Here is a 16,338-nt window from a genome sequence, read left to right as displayed (position 1 = left end):
CACAATGGCAATTAACACAATTAACACCACCACCACTCCATCACCAAATTTCCAGACCCTAGGGGAGTCCCCCAAGCAGATGACATGGCCCCACCCCAGATGGACCAGTATGTGGGGTCAGTCCGCAGTCAGAACTGACAAGAGGCCCCAGACCAAGCACATGGTCCATGGGTCCCATCCAGCATAGGGCTGGCAGCAGTCCCTACCTGCTCCTACTCAGCTACTTTTCCAGACTAAGATCTTTTTTCTTCTTGCTGCCTTTTCAAAACCTGGGCACGTTATATTCCAAGAGAATATGGTATGTACCACCTGTGGTACTTAGGTGACCAACTTTACAAGTAAATCTGAAGCTATACCACTCCGATTTTTAGTCAAAATGTACTGGCATACTCAAGACGAGAAGCTCAGTGCAGGCATGGGTGAGAATATTAAAGAACCTGAAGTTGAATGTCAAGTTCAAATGCCCAGAGGATAGTATTAGATATCCAAGGGATGAGATGGAAGGACTTCTCTTCTGTCCTAGTCATGGCTACAAAGAACTGATGCAAAGAACTCACATTTCCTGGACTGACTATTGACTGGGGAAGTTAGAAAACTATTCAGAACAGCCAGCCAATTTTGTATACAGAATGATATGCTGAATGCAACACTAAACTGCTGGGATGAGACTACTGGAGAGATTTCGGTAGGTTGATCATCTGTCAAAGAGGTTCAATTCCTGAGATTAGTGGGCGAAGAGATGTGAATCTTGTATCTAGTAAGGGCTGTGTGTGTCAGTTTTCCACTCAGTGGGTGCATCTACACGACATGCTTCACATGCAGAAGAGTAATTCTACTGCACATTAGCGTGGTAGGCAAAACCTGTGCTAACGTGCAGTAGATTTAGTTTAATGCACATTAACATGATTAAGAAAGTGTTCATATGCACTAATGCATAGTAGCATCAATTATGCCACACCAAATTAGTACTGTTATTACAGGTACTAAAATTAATGCACCATAATTACAGCACATTAATGTGTAGACACGCCCAGTCTGTTTTAGCTACTTTGCCACCTCTTGCCTGAGAAATCTTGAAGATAGTAAACTGACCTGTAGATTAAATGGTTTATACTTCAGTGGTGATGCTGGCATGAGAAAAACTAGCTAATCCTATTCTGATTTTCCTATGCAAGTGTCTAGTAGCTTCCAAAGGTGTTCAAGGTCTCTCTCCATTTCAACAAGCATAGAAGTCTTTTAAAACACTTTCTTCATAAGAAGGAAAGGTAGGAGGGAGGGTTGAGGGGGATGACAGAGTCCCTGCTGGAGTTGTTGGATCTGGGGACGAGAAACATCTGAGGGCAAACAGAATGAAATAGTTGTGGATTAAATTTAGGGGAATAGCCGCCAAACAGAAGGAAAACCTGCTAGGGTGAGGGACGGCAGATATGGAGTCAATTCAGTGAAACATAAGAGAGAATGACTGACAATCACAGGGAAGGCAGTTAATGCTAACTACATCCTCTTCTAATTGTTTTGTGTGGTATTACTAGTTGCTTTAGTGAGTCACCGCCATAGACCATAAGAAATGATTTCCAATGATTTTGGTGGGAAAGTTTAAAAACAACAAATGTTTGAAATCAATTTATTTTCTCAAAGTTTTACAGAAAAAAATGTTGCAGCCACTATATAAAGTATTTTATATTAAAAAAAAGAGAGGCATTCAGAATGTATATTGCTCCAGCCCAATTAATTCATGGCACTCTGCCAAAAAAACAAAATATATGCAAGACCAACAACCTCAAGGGGAAAAGTAGATTAGTTTATTTTTTAAAGCACAAGATAAATGATTTATAGAACAAAGCCTACTGAAAGAAGAGCTTTCAGCCTACATTGACCAAGACAGAGAACTTTCTCAAGTCTCTTAAAAGATTTCCTACACAGACTCAAATATTTGTAGTGTATCAACAGATGGAGGAAACTAATCAGTTAAATTAGGATTTTTAATTCTAGCCCTGGAGAATAAGAAATGGCCCATTCTGTTGCTGTATACAAAAAAAGTTCGCCACAAAGCCAAACTAAGATATACAGCTCATATTTTAGTAACATAAAACAAAGCCAACTCAGGTTACAGGCAAACTCTATAATAAAGCAACACCTGTAGTATGAAAGACTGATCCACTGGCAGCATGGCAAGCAATCTCAAGCTTTGGAGGATTTGGCTCGGCACAGCACCTGTTCCACATAAAAATGTTTAATTAGCTGTTGAACTGAGAGCAAATACAGTCCTCTTCTCCCCACCTCCTTTTCTCTCTCCTAAGAGAACGTTTCTTATTAAACATGTGCCCCTGCTCAGCTAGCAAGGCTCAGAATGAAGACAGCTCTACTCTCCTGAAGGAACCAGGGTCAATCATCACTCTCACAGATGGGATCATGTCACTTCTAAATTTGGGGCTATTTTTCATTCATGGGCACCTCTCAAAACAACATAGCCACATTTCAATATTCTATTTCTAGTTTTTTAAAAGGCATCCTCTCTTGTACCCTTTTATACCTCCCACCCATCTTTAAGACTTTATTTCATCACTTAATTTAAATAGTAACCAACTGTATTTCCTAGCATTTTCTGTCAAGGAGGACTTTTATGGAAAAAGACTTGAACTATGAGCCTGCTAAAACATAAACATCCTAATGGGATTTTCTTGTTAAAGTACTGTTCATACCACATTTGAACAGCTTTGATCACTATAGTTTTAGCTGCTAGTTTAAGCTGCCCTGGTTTTATTTGAGTTTTGACCACTTTTTAAAAAAAAGTTTTGCCAAAAGTTGTCCTACATACAGAAATATGTAGTATTACTTATTAGGGCCATATAAAAGATCTTTTAAGGAGTTCTCAAAAACAAATTCCAGCAAAAAAAGATAAATTTCTCTATAGATGAGACAATCTATTTTACTTTTGTTTAGTGGTATTTATCTGAACTAATACATATAAACTTACTAATTAGTAAGCAACTATTAAAGACATACTTTACATGCACTTAAATCAGACCACTGAAAAGTGAAATACAATTTTTAATCAGGTGAAAATTGAAGATATTTTTTAAAAACACAATTTTATTCTTGAAAGAAAGATTCCCGAATGATTGTGATATTCTTAAATATAGAACCTCTGAAAAGAAAAAAAATCACTCAACTTAACACTTCACTTCAATCCAGATTCTGGCCCTTTCCCCCCCTACTTTGGCATTAAGCACTTTACAAATTTGCTTGCTTTCTTTACTCCTAACCTATGTCTTAGTTTCATACACAATAAATTCATATTTGAGAGAATTCTTTGTACTGAACCAGATGCTATGTCTGCTTACAGAGTAAAAAATGTAAGCAACTTCAGATTTAAGCATTTTTTCAATGAAGACCACCTTCTTTCTGGTTTTACATTCAAGTTCTTATCCTCTGAAAAAAACGGCTTTGCACAGGAACTTTTATGCACCTGAAACTGAATTGTCATGGGTGAAAAGTTAGGAGCAATTTCTTGCAAACCTACTGTTTACCAACTTCTTGATCTGGACTTATATTCACCCCTGTATACTGTGGATGATGTGTGTGGACCACCAATGAAGTTGGGGTCACAATCATTAAATTTAGATTTCTGTCACTTGGCTAACAATAAGCTTTACAGTTCATAGATTTCAAAGACATTAGGGCTGGAAGGAACCTCGGAAGATCATCAAGTCCAGCTCCCTGCCCCAGGGGCAGGAAGTCAACAGGGATCATAGGATCCCAGCAAGATAAACATCCAATTGTCTCTTGAAGGTGTTCAAAGTAGGTGCTTGAACCACCTCCGGCAGCAGTCTATTCCAAACCTTGGGGGCTCAGACAGTAAAGAAGTTCTTCCTTATGTCCAGACTGAAATGGTCATGGAGGAGTTTGACTTTGTCAACCCTTGGAGAGCTCGCTGATAAACTTATAGGTGGCCACCAGATCATCCCTGAGCCTGCACTTTTCCAGGCTGAAGAGTCCCATGGCTCTCAGAATAAGGTCTGTTTTCCTGACCCTTGATCGTGCATGTGGCTCTCCTCTACACTGTCTCAAGCTTCTCCACATCCTTTTTGAATTGTGGAGCCCAAAACTGGACGCAGTACTCCAGCTGCGGCCTCACCAAGGACAAGTACAATGGGACAATGACGTCCTGGGATTTGATCGAGAAGCATCTATGGATGCAAGCCAGCATTTTGCTCGCTTTACTAGCCACAGCATCACATTGAAGGCTCATGTTCATCTTGTGGTCAATCATGGCCCCCAAGTCCCTTTAATCCATAGTGCTAGCCAGCATAGCACTGCCAAGCCTGTAAGCATGCTGCAGGTTTTTCTTCCCAAGGTGGAGAACCTTCCATTTTTTGGTATTAAACACCATCAGGTTCTCATTCACCCATTTCCTGAGCCTGTCAAGGTCTGCATGGATCACCCTCTTGTCCTCAGGTGTGGATGCTTTACCCCAGAGTTTGGTGTTGTTGGCAAACTTGGCCAGTCCGCTTCTGACACCATCATCATTAATGAAGATGTTAAATAGTATAGGACCAAGGACAGAGACTTGAGGGACCCCACTGGTCACAGGGCACCATGACGATTGACTTCCATCAACCACCACCCTCTGGGTCCTACCACAGAGTCAATTCCCCAGCCAGTGGATCGTGGTGGGGCTGATGATGCAGTCAGCCAGTTTTGCCAAGAGGTGATCATGGGATACCAGATCAAAGGCTTTTTTAAAGTCAAGATATATGACATCAATCTCTTCTCCCTTGTCCAGGTGATAGGTCTCCTGGTCGTAAAAGGAAATAAGATTGGTGAGGCAAGACCTACCCGCAACAAACCCATGCTGGCTATCCCTCAGGATGTTGCCGTCAGCAGTCCGTTAAGAATGGCCGCTTTGATCTTTTCAAAGATCTTCCCTGGGATAGAGGTCAGGCTGAAGAGCCTGTAGTTTGCTGGATCCACTTTCCTCCCTTTCTTGAAGATAGACACTACATTGGCTTTCTTCCAATCTTCGGGCACTTCACTAGAGCATCAGGAGTTCTCAAAGATCCATGCCAGGGGCTGAGCTATGATGATTGCCAGCTCCTTGAGTACCCTGGGGTGTAGATTGTCAGGGCCAGCTGACTTGAAGGTATCCAGCCTCTCAAGGTGTTCCTTCATGAGGTCAGCATTGATGGAGGGTAAGGAATCTCCCTCACCTGGACCTCCCTGTCCCATAGTGGGCAGGGGCATCCCATGGGACTGGTGAAAAACTGATGCAAAGTACCCATTTAGCAAGTTTGCTTTTTTCTGGGCGTCAATTGTCAGTTGTCCCATCTGGTTTAGCAGGGGTCAAAAGTTGCCCTTGCTTTTCCTCCGGCTCCCCACATATCTGAAAAAGGACTTTTTATTATCCTTGATATTTGTAGCTAGTTGGAGTTCTGTCGCAGCCTTGGCTTTCCCTGTTCGGTCCCTGCAGGTCCGGACTAGTGCAGAGTATTCTTCTTTGGAGGTGGATCCAGTTCTCCATCCTTTGTAAGTCTTTCTGTTAAGATGCAGAAGGTCTGCTAGTTCCCTGGAGAGCCAAGGGGGCTGCTGTGCCCTTTTGCTGCCTTTCATCTGAGACGGGATAGACTTTGCTTGTGCATCCAGGATTGCTCCCTTCTGGAGCAACCACTCATCCTGAACTCCCCTCCCCTTTGGGTTGTGGCCCTTTAGAGTCTCACTGACAAGCCTCCTTAGTTTGTTGAAATCAGCTTTCCTGAAGTCAAGGGACTTCTATATTGCTGACTAACTTGCCAGCTTTGTGGCGGATGGTGAAGGTGATCAGCTCATGGTCACTGTCATCCAGCTTCCCTTTGATCATTAGGTCACTGATTAGGTCATCCCCAGTTGCCAGTACCAGATCGAGCAGCGCTTTACCTCTCGTCAGCCCGTAGACTTCCTGTGCCAGATAGAGCTTGTCCAGACACAAGATAAAGCTTTGTGACCACTCGGATTTGGCCAAGTGCTCTTCCCACGAGATATCTGGGTAGTTGAAGTCTCCCATGACAACCATGCACCGGGAGCGTGCAGCCTCAGCCAATTCCCTAGCGAACTCCTGGTCAAGCTCTTGATCCTGGGTAGGGGGTCTGTAGTAGACTCCCACCATTGTGTACCCAGTGCTGTGTTCCCCACGGATTTTAACCCAGAGGGTCTCCAGTCGTCCACCCTGGGCGCCAATATTGTTTTGCAGGGCTTTGTAGCTTTCCATGACATAGAGAGTTACACCCCCGCCCCTTTTCTCCACTTGATCTCTCCTGTACAGGGTATAGCCTTCTATACCCATGGCCCAGTCATGGGTGAAGTCCCACCAGGTCTCCATTATCCCTATGATATCATAATTATTTGTGTTAAGCAGGAGGACAAGTTCCTCCTATTTATTCCCCAAGCTCCTAGCATTTGTGTACAGGCAGGCAAGTGTCCCTTTGGGGGTCCTTGCCTTGCCTACAGTTCATTCCAAGGCTGGGGCAGGGGTGGGCTCCCTTAAGTGTCTCAGCCTGCTGGCCTTGCAAGGGTTGCTCAGTGGGCCAGCAGTGGCAGTAGTCCCCCCAGTCCCCTGGCGGGTTTAGTTTAAAGCCCGGTGGAGCAGGACAGCCAGTCTGGTGGAGAAGAGCCTCCTCCCCAGCAGAGAGAGGTAGAGGCTGTCCCTTCCCAGCAGCTCACTGCCTCTCTTACCAAAGACTGGGCTGTGGTCATGGAAGCCAAAGCCTTCCCAGTGACACCAGCGCCGCAGTTCACTACCTTGATCCTCCTCTCCCTCCTCAGCCCATAGCCCGAGACTGGGAGGATCAATGAGAACACCACCTGTGCCCCCAACCCCTTAAGCCCCGCTCCCAAATCCCTGTAGCACTCCATGACCTGGCTGGGAGCGCTCTGAGTCATGTCATTTGTGCCCATATGGATAAGGAGCATAGGGTAGTGGTCAGCGAGCTGGAGGAGCTCAGGGATCTTCTCCGCAATGTCTCGGATTTGAGCTCCCAGGAAGCAGCAGACTTCTCGGGCTACGGGGTCAGGGTGGCAGATTGCCCCCTCAGCCCCCCTCAGGATGGAGTCTCCCATGACAAACACTTTGTGTTTTGTCTTAGAGAGAGCGGGGGTGGTAGCTACAGTAGATCCTGTGTTGTCTGCAGGAGCTGGCAGCTTGGCAGACTCTGCTGGGGCTATAAGAGGTTCATACCTGTTGCAAAGCTCCAGTGGTGGGGGGACCTTGGTGCAGCCAGCCTTGGGGCCCTTGACCACCTTGGTTCAACCCCTGGGCTGGATAGCATGGGAGGTCCTCGAACCCCCTCTGTCCTGAAAGGTGACCATGGTCTACCTTCCACCTCCCAGGGGAGAAGGGCCTGGCAGTAGAAGTCTATCTTCCACTCACCATCCCTGATAGCACACAGGAGCTCCTCCAGCTGGCATGCCAGAGACCCCAAAAGGGAGCAGACCTCACAGAGCCTGAAAAAGTGACAGGCAGCCCCTGCAGCTGAGAGCCAGGGGTTCTGTCTGCGTGGAGCCCGGAACCATGGGCTCCGTCTGGGTGGAGGCCTCTGAGGCACCAGAGGGGGAGACTGCAGACCCCAAGGGGACCCTTGGGTGTGGTGCGTGCACATCCATGGCATGCCACTGGTAGGCCAGCTGCAGCCTAGGGGGCTCATAGGCAGGGCTGCGGGCCCTCCTGCGCACCCTCCTACGTGAACTCCCATGGTAACTCATGCGCTGGGCCCAGGAGCATGCCTGTTTGTGTGGCCTGTTCATGAGGCTCCAGTCATGCAGCTCCCTGGGGGGCTGGGCGAAGTAGGAGCTGGGGCAGGGTGAGGCCCTCCTCGGGCCACCCCGCAGCTGGGCTACGTCCCTCCCACCATGGCCCCACTTACCTCCGGCAGTGCTGGGGGTCGGCAGAGTGCTCCGTGGTCGCTGGGGGGGGGGGGGCCTCGAGGTGTGGGGGTGTGACGGGCTTATACCCATGCATCTCATGCCACTTCTGGGGACAAACTGAACTTTTTTTTTCCGGTTGGCGGGCCCTTTTAAACTTCGCACATGTGTAGTGGGCCCACCACCAGAAACATGCTCTCCCTGTCAAGGGGGGCCCTACCTGGGACTTTGGGGGACTCTGATCTTCTGGAGAGGGACTGGTAAGTACCCTCTCCCCCCCTGTCTCTCCCTGGGGGGCTGGGCCAAGTAGGAGCCGGGGCGGGGCAAGGCCCTCTTCGGCTCCACTCAGTTGCCCTGCAGCTGGGCTATGTCTCTCCCACCACAGCACCGCTTACCTCCGGCAGTGTTGGGGGTTGGCGGGGTGCTCTGCAGTCGCTGGAGGCGGTCTCAGGGTGCGGAGGCACGACAGGCTTACACCCTTGTGTCTTATACCACTCCCGGGGCCAAACAAAAGTTAGATGTGTCATTTCCCAGATACTTCATGAAATGAGAGGAAGAATCATATTTTATTATGGGGAAAAAATCATAGTTGTCTTTTCCCTGGTTCTTGGAGAGTTCTCTGTGTATGTTTGTCATTTTGCTTTCATTGTCACTGGCAAAACTTCACATTACAATTGCACTTTTGGTTCTTTGATGGCTTCTGTAGCAAGAAGTAAATGTTATTTTAATCCCTTATGATTACTGCCATTCCAAATTAGTATAAATGTCTGCCCTTCTAGTTCCTGCTGTGTGCTCTGCTTAGCATCACCACTTACCCTTAGCAAATCATTGGAGAGCCTCTTTCTAGAAGGGGCTCCAGATTTAGGCCTTGGATTTCCTACTTCTTTTTTTTTTTTTTTTTTGTAATTGTGACTTGTAATGGGACATTACAAGAATAAAAGTATTTAGCCACATTTCGGTATAGTGCATGTTTGTCCATTTGAAGTTTTTATCACATGCTTCATGATTTTATGTTGAGAAAAGGTCCTACCATATTGAAAGGAATCCTCAGCAGATACCAGTGATGATGATGGTGATGGCAAGAAACTTCCCCAAATTGAAGATGAGCTATGAGACTTTCTTTTTATTGATTAAAAAAAAATGAAACACAAAAACCAGAAACATACACATCACACACACACACACACACACACGTATGGCTGTGAGAGGGTTAACACAAGACTGCCTCTAGTTTGCTGAGCAGACACAAACCCAAGCCATCTTGGCAGCTGCCTGGCATGCCCAGCATCTCCAAGAGTGCTCCTTTACCATCAAAGAACACAGCTGGAAACACAAAGGTATGTGTTGCATGAGAGAAAATACAGTAATAATTAATTTAATTACCAAAATATTCTAAGGACTTTTTCTATGACTCCTTATTTCTCATTCTGAAGTACCTTGCATTTCTGTCATTAATTCAGAATCCCTGAGGTCCTCATCTAAAGTCTACTCACTTCTACCCTTGTGCTTTTACATATGAGGTTTCATTCAAAGTAGCTTCCCATTCACTACTTACAATTTTTGTACTTGTCGCATAAGTTTTTCTTTTTTGTTCATTTCTTCAAAGAACCCCTGTAAGGCCAGGCCTCTCTTGGTCTGCTATCTGGTACCATGTAAACCAGTACATCTTGTTCCATGGTTGGGTTGTTGGTGCCCCCTCCTGGGCTAGCCTGGGTGAGGAGGTTGTTTGGACACCCAGCAGAACTAAAAACAAGACCCGTCAAAAGGTGGATGAGCTCCCTGCGAGCAAACAGCCACTCATACCTGGAGAGGAGATGAGTGCTGCCAGGTCACTCTGCCCAAAGAATCACCAGCGATGCAAAGTGACGCGACTAACGGAGGGTTATTACACCATCTAAGGTGCTCCAGTGGTCACAGAAGCCTTGGGACTAACTTGACTCTACTTGCTCTGGCCAGTGTTTCCTGCTTGATCTCTTGCTCTGCTTTATGCTCTGTCCCTGCCTAAACTAACACTGTGTTCCCTCCTCCCTTCATAATGTGCCGCTTGTCACAGAGACTGCCCATGCCACTTGTGGCATGCATGCTGCCGGTTGGCCACCCCTGCTATAAAGATTTCAGAGCAGGAGCAGGAGCTTGAAGTAGAGGGAAAGTTATCATCATGGACCAAAATTATCTATATACAATGTTAAAAAATTCAAATTTAACCTAAAGTGGTGTATTAGAAAGCATACTCATCCTACCTTAACTTTTGATTGAAGAAATGCAAGCAAGCACCAAGTACATACTTATTTAAATTTCACTCTTCTTCAGGAGCTGCAACTAAACTAATAGGCCAAACTCATGGCTGCTTTTATTATATGCAGCATGACAATTAATTTGCAGTTAGAGAAGTTTTGGAATATTCAGGGATATTTGAGAATGTTATAGAAGTTTCTGGCATATTTGCTTGATAAAAACTAGTTTCAGCTAATTTAAGCAACCTTATGATAGTAAAATGAAGGAAACTACATAACGATGAGTTGTTCAGACCTTCAAATTTCAGTCATACTATATTAGTGCTCTAAATCAGGGGTGGGCAAAATACAGATTTTGCCCACCAACAGATTTGATCCAGCCCATGGGTGGGTGGCCGCCAACTTATTGGATCTGGCCCATGGGTGCCCAGCAGCTTCAACTCTTAATGCAGTAGCATCAGCTGTGGACCTGGGCGAGGCTTCTGTCACAGTGACTGGGTGGCAGTGTCAGCTGTGGATGCCACCGGCAGGTTCAGGAGCCCTGACACAGAACCTGCCGGCAGTGTCCACAGCCGATGTTGCTGCTTTCCCTGTGCGGCAAGAATTCCTGCATGGAGCCCCAACCTGGAACCTACTGGAAGCATCAGCTGCAGACAGGCACTTCTGCTGGGCTGGGCAGGTGGCAGCATCAGCTGTGGACACCACAGCAAGTTCTGTCAGGGCTCCAGAACCTGCTGACTGTGCCCACAGCTGATGCCACCACCCCATCTGGTTCTGAAGAACTACAGCTCCAGCCAGGTTCTAGAGGGAGGGAGGGGAAGACAGGACAGGAAAGATGTGACCTTTGACAGCTCACCAGAATTCATTAAGTGGCCCTCCAGCCAAAATAATTGCCCATCCCTGGTTTAAATGCATCTTCTGATACCTTTGTGCAACTTGGACCTTTAGCTTAAAATTCATTTTTGTTGATTTGAACCAACTCTTTAAAATTCTGCTTGATCTAAATAGAAAATGAACGTGTACTCAGTTGAACTTAAATAGATGCCTAAAGCCAAGCATGCTTTTAAGGGCTTTCCTAACAAAGGTGTCAGCCAGATGTTGTTAACTTATGTGGTATTGCTGGAGTGATGTTGTAGCCATGATGGTCATAGAAATATGTGAGGGGCAAAGACATTTTGCAGGAGGAGAGGGTGAAATCTTTTATCGGATTGACTCCATGGTTAGGAGAGATTTTAGACAAGCTTTTGAACACAAAGAGCTCTTCCTTAGGTTTGAAAAAAAATGATACTCCTTACTTTTGCTGAAGCAGTCTGGGATAAGTAAGCAATATCATTTTTTTATTCAGACCTGAGGGAGAGCACTTTGTGCTCAGAAGCCTGTCTTTCCCAACCATGGAGTTGGTCCAATAACAGATATCACCCCCCCTCCCCATAATATCCTTGCCTCTCATTAGCTTAGGTAGGCATTTTTATGCATGAAATCTTGCCAACTATTATGTCAGCCCAGTAAAAGTTATTATTACCTCTCTCTCAAATCTTGCTTCCACATCTTCTAAGACAGTCACTGAACCAGGTGCACATACTAAGACTTCGCTTGTCAAAACTGGTTCTTGTTAAATATCCTGTTTCACAGTCCAGTATATCTGAGTTAATGTCCCACTTTACCAAAGTAGGTATGTGGTTATGGCTTGCTTTTGGATATGTCAAGTGTTTAAGTCCCTGTGAGGACCTTTAAGGGGCTGGTCTATATCAAGGGGTGGCAGGTCTGGAAAAAAGTGGGGCTTTCTTAGTCTCATCCATCTGCATGTATATGCATACCCCAAACCTGGGACTACATCAGCAATACAGCTCTGCACTCATCTCCGTATGCCCACCCTCAAGCCTTCAGGCTCCTCTGTTCTTGCTATGACCAAGTCTTTGCCTCAATGAAGATAAGCCCAAGGTGTTATTGTAAAAATACAAGTTTCAGTTATGAAGGACTTCAAGTGGTTCCTATTGTCAAGAAAGGGAGGAAATAAGATCCAGGAAACTACAGGTCAATCAGTTTGACCTCAATTTCTGGAAATAAACTATTCTTGACAGGCTAACAGAAGGCAACATTCTGAGGGATAGCCAGCACAGGTTCTCTCATTTCTGTCTATGACCAGGTAATGTATCACCTGGACAAAAGGGAAGAGATTGATATCATATATTTGGACTTTAAAAAAAGCCTTTGACTTGGTGTCCCATGATATCCTCATGGAAAAATTGGGCAATTACAGCCTCGACTACACTACAGCTGAGGAACTGGCTCTGAGGCCAGACCCAGAGAGTGGTAGTTGATGAAACCTAATCAACATGGCACTCAGTGACCAGTGGTGTCCCCCCAAGCTCTGTTCTCAGACCTGTACTCTTTAATGTCTTCATAAATGATCTGGACTCTTGTGTCAGAAGCAGACTGGCCAAGTTCACTGATGACACCAAACTTTGGGGACGAGTATTCACACTTGATAGGCTGGTGGTCCAGGCTGACCTTGATAAGCTTGCAAGGTGGGTGGATGAAAACCTGATAGCATTCAATAGAGAAATGCAAGGTACTCCACCTCAGGGGGGAAAAAACCCCACATCACACTTATAGGCTCAGCAATGCTACATTCACTAGCACCATGACCAAAAGAGACTTGGGGGTCACGATTGGCCACAAGATGAACATGAGCCACCAATGTGATACTGCAGCTGGCAAAGCAAACAAAACTCTGGTTAGCATCTATCGATGCGTCTCAAGCAAGACAGGTTATGTTATCGTCCCGCTATACTCGGCCTCGGTGAGGCCACAGCTGGAGTACTTCATCTAATTCTGGGCTCCACAATTCAGGAAGGATGTGGGGAAGCTTGAAAGAGTCCAAAGGAGAGCCACATGCATGATCAAAGGGCAAGAGAACAGACCTTACGAAGAGAGGCTGAGAGCCATGGGACTCTTCAGCCTGGAGAAGCGCAGGCGCAAGGGTGACTTGGTGGCAACCTATAAGTACATAAGGGGTGTGCATCAGGATCTGGGGGAAATGCCTGTTCACCAGAGGTCCCCAAGGGCTCCAACAGTCACAAATTCCTGCAAGACTATTTTAGGCTGGACATGAGGAAAAACTTCTTTACTGTCCAAGCCCCCAAGGCCTGGAATAGACTCCCCCAGAAGTGGTGCCAGCACCTACTCTGGAAACTTTTAAGAAACATTTGGATGCTTATCCTGCTGGGATCCTTTGACTCTAGCTGACTTCCTGCCCTTTGGGCAGGGGGATGGACCCGATGATCTTACGATGTCCCTTCCTGCCCTAATGTCTATGAAAGCTATGACTAGTACTTCCTATGTGAAACATTAAGAGGATATAATACAATCAGGAAAGCTGCTACAGGAACTTCAGTTCCCAGTATTGTGTAGTTCTTCAGTTTTTAGATTCTTACAAATGTTGTACATGCTGATGGTCAATGACAATTGACCATCAATTCTTCTGTTTTTCAAATAAAAGCACCACAGTAGACACTTTTCCATTATACAACTTTTTTAATAGTTTAAAATTTAAGTTACAAAAACTATATATTATATACAGGAAAAGTACAACCTCATTGAATTGACTATGGATAAAATTTTCCAGTGTAATGAGCTCCCTCATCTTTAAACAGGAGTTAAAGATGGCACAGCACTTTTTCAGATGTGGCCCTGAAATAATAAATACTTGTAATTACAAAAACAAACCTGGAGAGCATACATCACAAAATTCAATACCAATTTTTTTCAAATCCTTGTTTGTGATTTAAACAAAGTGTCAATCTAAAATTCTTCACACTGGTTAAAACCAATGGAGCTCAGCCTCTTAGAGAGGTGGGCCAGGTACTTGCGACCCAACTATACCACAAGCCACCTCTCCCCTCCAGCAAGGGAGGTAGGGAGGGCAGTGACTGCCTATACTGCAGGACAGGGAGAGAGGAAAAGAGCTTATCCCTGGCTACAAAGAGGATAAGGGGCATTTGCACAGGGCTGGCTGGCCTGAACTACTTGCTGCTGATCCCTTGTGCCATGGGCTGGATCTACTAATTTTGGGGCCGAGATGTGGCCTGCAAGCCATAGGTTGAGCACCATTAGCTTAAACTAACAGCCAGTAAAATTGTGTGCGTGGGGTTAACACACTCAATGTCAGTCTTCTGAACGTCAAATCAACTCTCAGTAAAAAGTGGAAAGCTTTTTGTCTGCAGTAAATTAGAGAAGTTCGATAATAAACTTTGATATCAAATAATAATTTTTTGCACAACTTCAGTCCTCTGACATGTTCTCTACCACCATGGTACTGTGTCTAGGTCAATAGAAAGTGTTCCTGTCAGAGGGAGACCATCACAAGGCTCCAACTCTGATGCAATTGCACTACCCACTTCACAAATTTATGGTAATTTCCCAACAGGATAATTGCACCCACAGGTAATTCACTCAAATCATGGTCACACATGTCAACGTCTGATTTTAGAAAACTTTATTGATCTTTTCTTCCAAAATGTATCTATTATAGGACTGAGTCTGTGTTCCATACCAATTTAATCTTAGTTAATCATCTTTTAGAACCCCCGCCCCGTAAACTACCTATAAAGGAAATTTTACTTTAGTCCACCACAAACAAAAAAGGAATCCAGTCCAAAATGAAGGAACTCAGAAATAGTGTAAATAAACTCTACTTTTCCTTTTTGTCTAAGTTGTTAAGTTACATTGTACACCCTTCAGAGAGATGGCTTTGTCCTCTTACTGCCATGGAAGCATAATGTTAGTGTTACATTTATTCAACTTGAGAAATATCTATATTTTTTGCTGCAGAATGACACCACCAGCAAGATGGTAAATTATTTTCTTTTTAGAGATGATGGTGCTCTTTTGGTTTTGAGACTAAAATATTTTCTCAATCTTTCCTCTACTGCATGTATGGCAATTCTGTGTGTGTGCAATTGTAAACAAGCCAGCACGGACACCTCTGTGAAATTTTCCTAGATAGACAGAGCAACAGACAACTGTAAGCTATTTGAACACAAAGACCAGTTTATTTACCAATGCACAGCAAATACAAAACTCAATTAAGATGTCTTCCTTAGCCATCCTTTCGTCATTTTATACATTTTCCTCATACTATAAGTCATTGACTTCTTCAGCCCTAAGAAAAACAAGAAAAAAAGTTGAAGAAGAGAGACTGAAATATTTAACTTGTACCACTTTAAGCAGGTTTAAATAAGTATTTCACCAGAAAGGTGACTCAACTCTATTTGTATAGTTATAAATCAGTAACTTTCTTGACATATTTATGATATAGCAGTTTATGGAAGTTGATGGTGCATAAGATGCACAACATTGATGGAACAGATAAGGATAATAATATATTATTCACAACAGCAGTGTAATTGTTTACCCTTAAGTGTTTCTGATGTTAACAAGAATCAGTAAGGAGTATAGCAAAGGAGTATAGCCTCCCTGTGTATACGCCGCCGTGGGGAATACACGGATTTATTTACAAAAATACAATTTCGCACGGGTTATACATGGGTGTGGCTTATACCCGCGGGCAGGGTATATGTGCAAAAATACGGTATTTTCTATGTGTTGGTGAAGATCATCTCTGACCTTTTAAGAGAGGCATGTTGCATGCACTTGTCTAGTAAGTATGGAGTGAGGAAAGGATACTTCCTGAGGATTTCAAGTAAGATATAAATTTTGAGCCAGGGTTCTACAGTAACTATTGCCTAAATATCTGTGTGCATTATAGTTGTGAAGGAAATGTCTGCCAGTTCTCATACACTTTGCAAGGCAATTTTAGTTATGGAGTCAGTAAAGTTTTGCAGGAGATAGATACTCTCTTGTGCTAGTAGTGTGCTGATAATATGATGTCCTACAGTGTTTAACCATATAAATACCAGACTATGACATTTAAAATAAAGTACTGTTCAATTTTGACAAGTCAACAAAGCTCCAAAATCCTGGAAGGCATAGTTTCATATGCTTTGTGTTCCCAATTCCTCCTGCAATTTTTTTCTTTCTAAAAAGGCAAGGAAATTCCCCAGATTACCAGAATGTTGCAGTTGTATTATTAAGCAATATGAAAACTGGAAGGGCAGCATTTAAGACAGAATGAACAGCTTTAATTCTGTCCTTCATGCACATACATTAAGAAATCTTTATATATTTTTTTATAATACTCACATATACT

General features: G+C 44.3%; 1 protein-coding gene across 4 annotated transcripts in view; it reads right to left on the bottom strand.

Moving 5' to 3' along the window:
* Positions 1–13,644: 13,644 nt before the first annotated feature.
* Positions 13,645–16,338, bottom strand: part of TAMM41 (TAM41 mitochondrial translocator assembly and maintenance homolog) — a 60,566-nt gene continuing 57,872 nt past the window's right edge. For 3 of the 4 annotated variants that reach the window (XM_019495961.2, XM_059715936.1, XM_019496095.2), the window contains one exon: positions 15,160–15,291. In XM_019495961.2, coding sequence (XP_019351506.1) covers positions 15,215–15,291 — 77 coding nt within the window. In that variant the 3' untranslated portion in view covers positions 15,160–15,214. Of the gene's footprint in view, positions 13,821–15,159; positions 15,292–16,338 lie in introns of those variants that run through there. The other variant, XM_019496004.2, reaches the window with a different exon arrangement.

Source organism: Alligator mississippiensis, chromosome 12, assembly GCF_030867095.1.
Source record: "Alligator mississippiensis isolate rAllMis1 chromosome 12, rAllMis1, whole genome shotgun sequence".
Taxonomy (NCBI): Eukaryota; Metazoa; Chordata; order Crocodylia; family Alligatoridae; genus Alligator; species Alligator mississippiensis.
The sequence above is the reverse complement of the archived record's forward strand: the minus strand, read 5'-3'. Positions and strand labels throughout refer to the sequence as shown.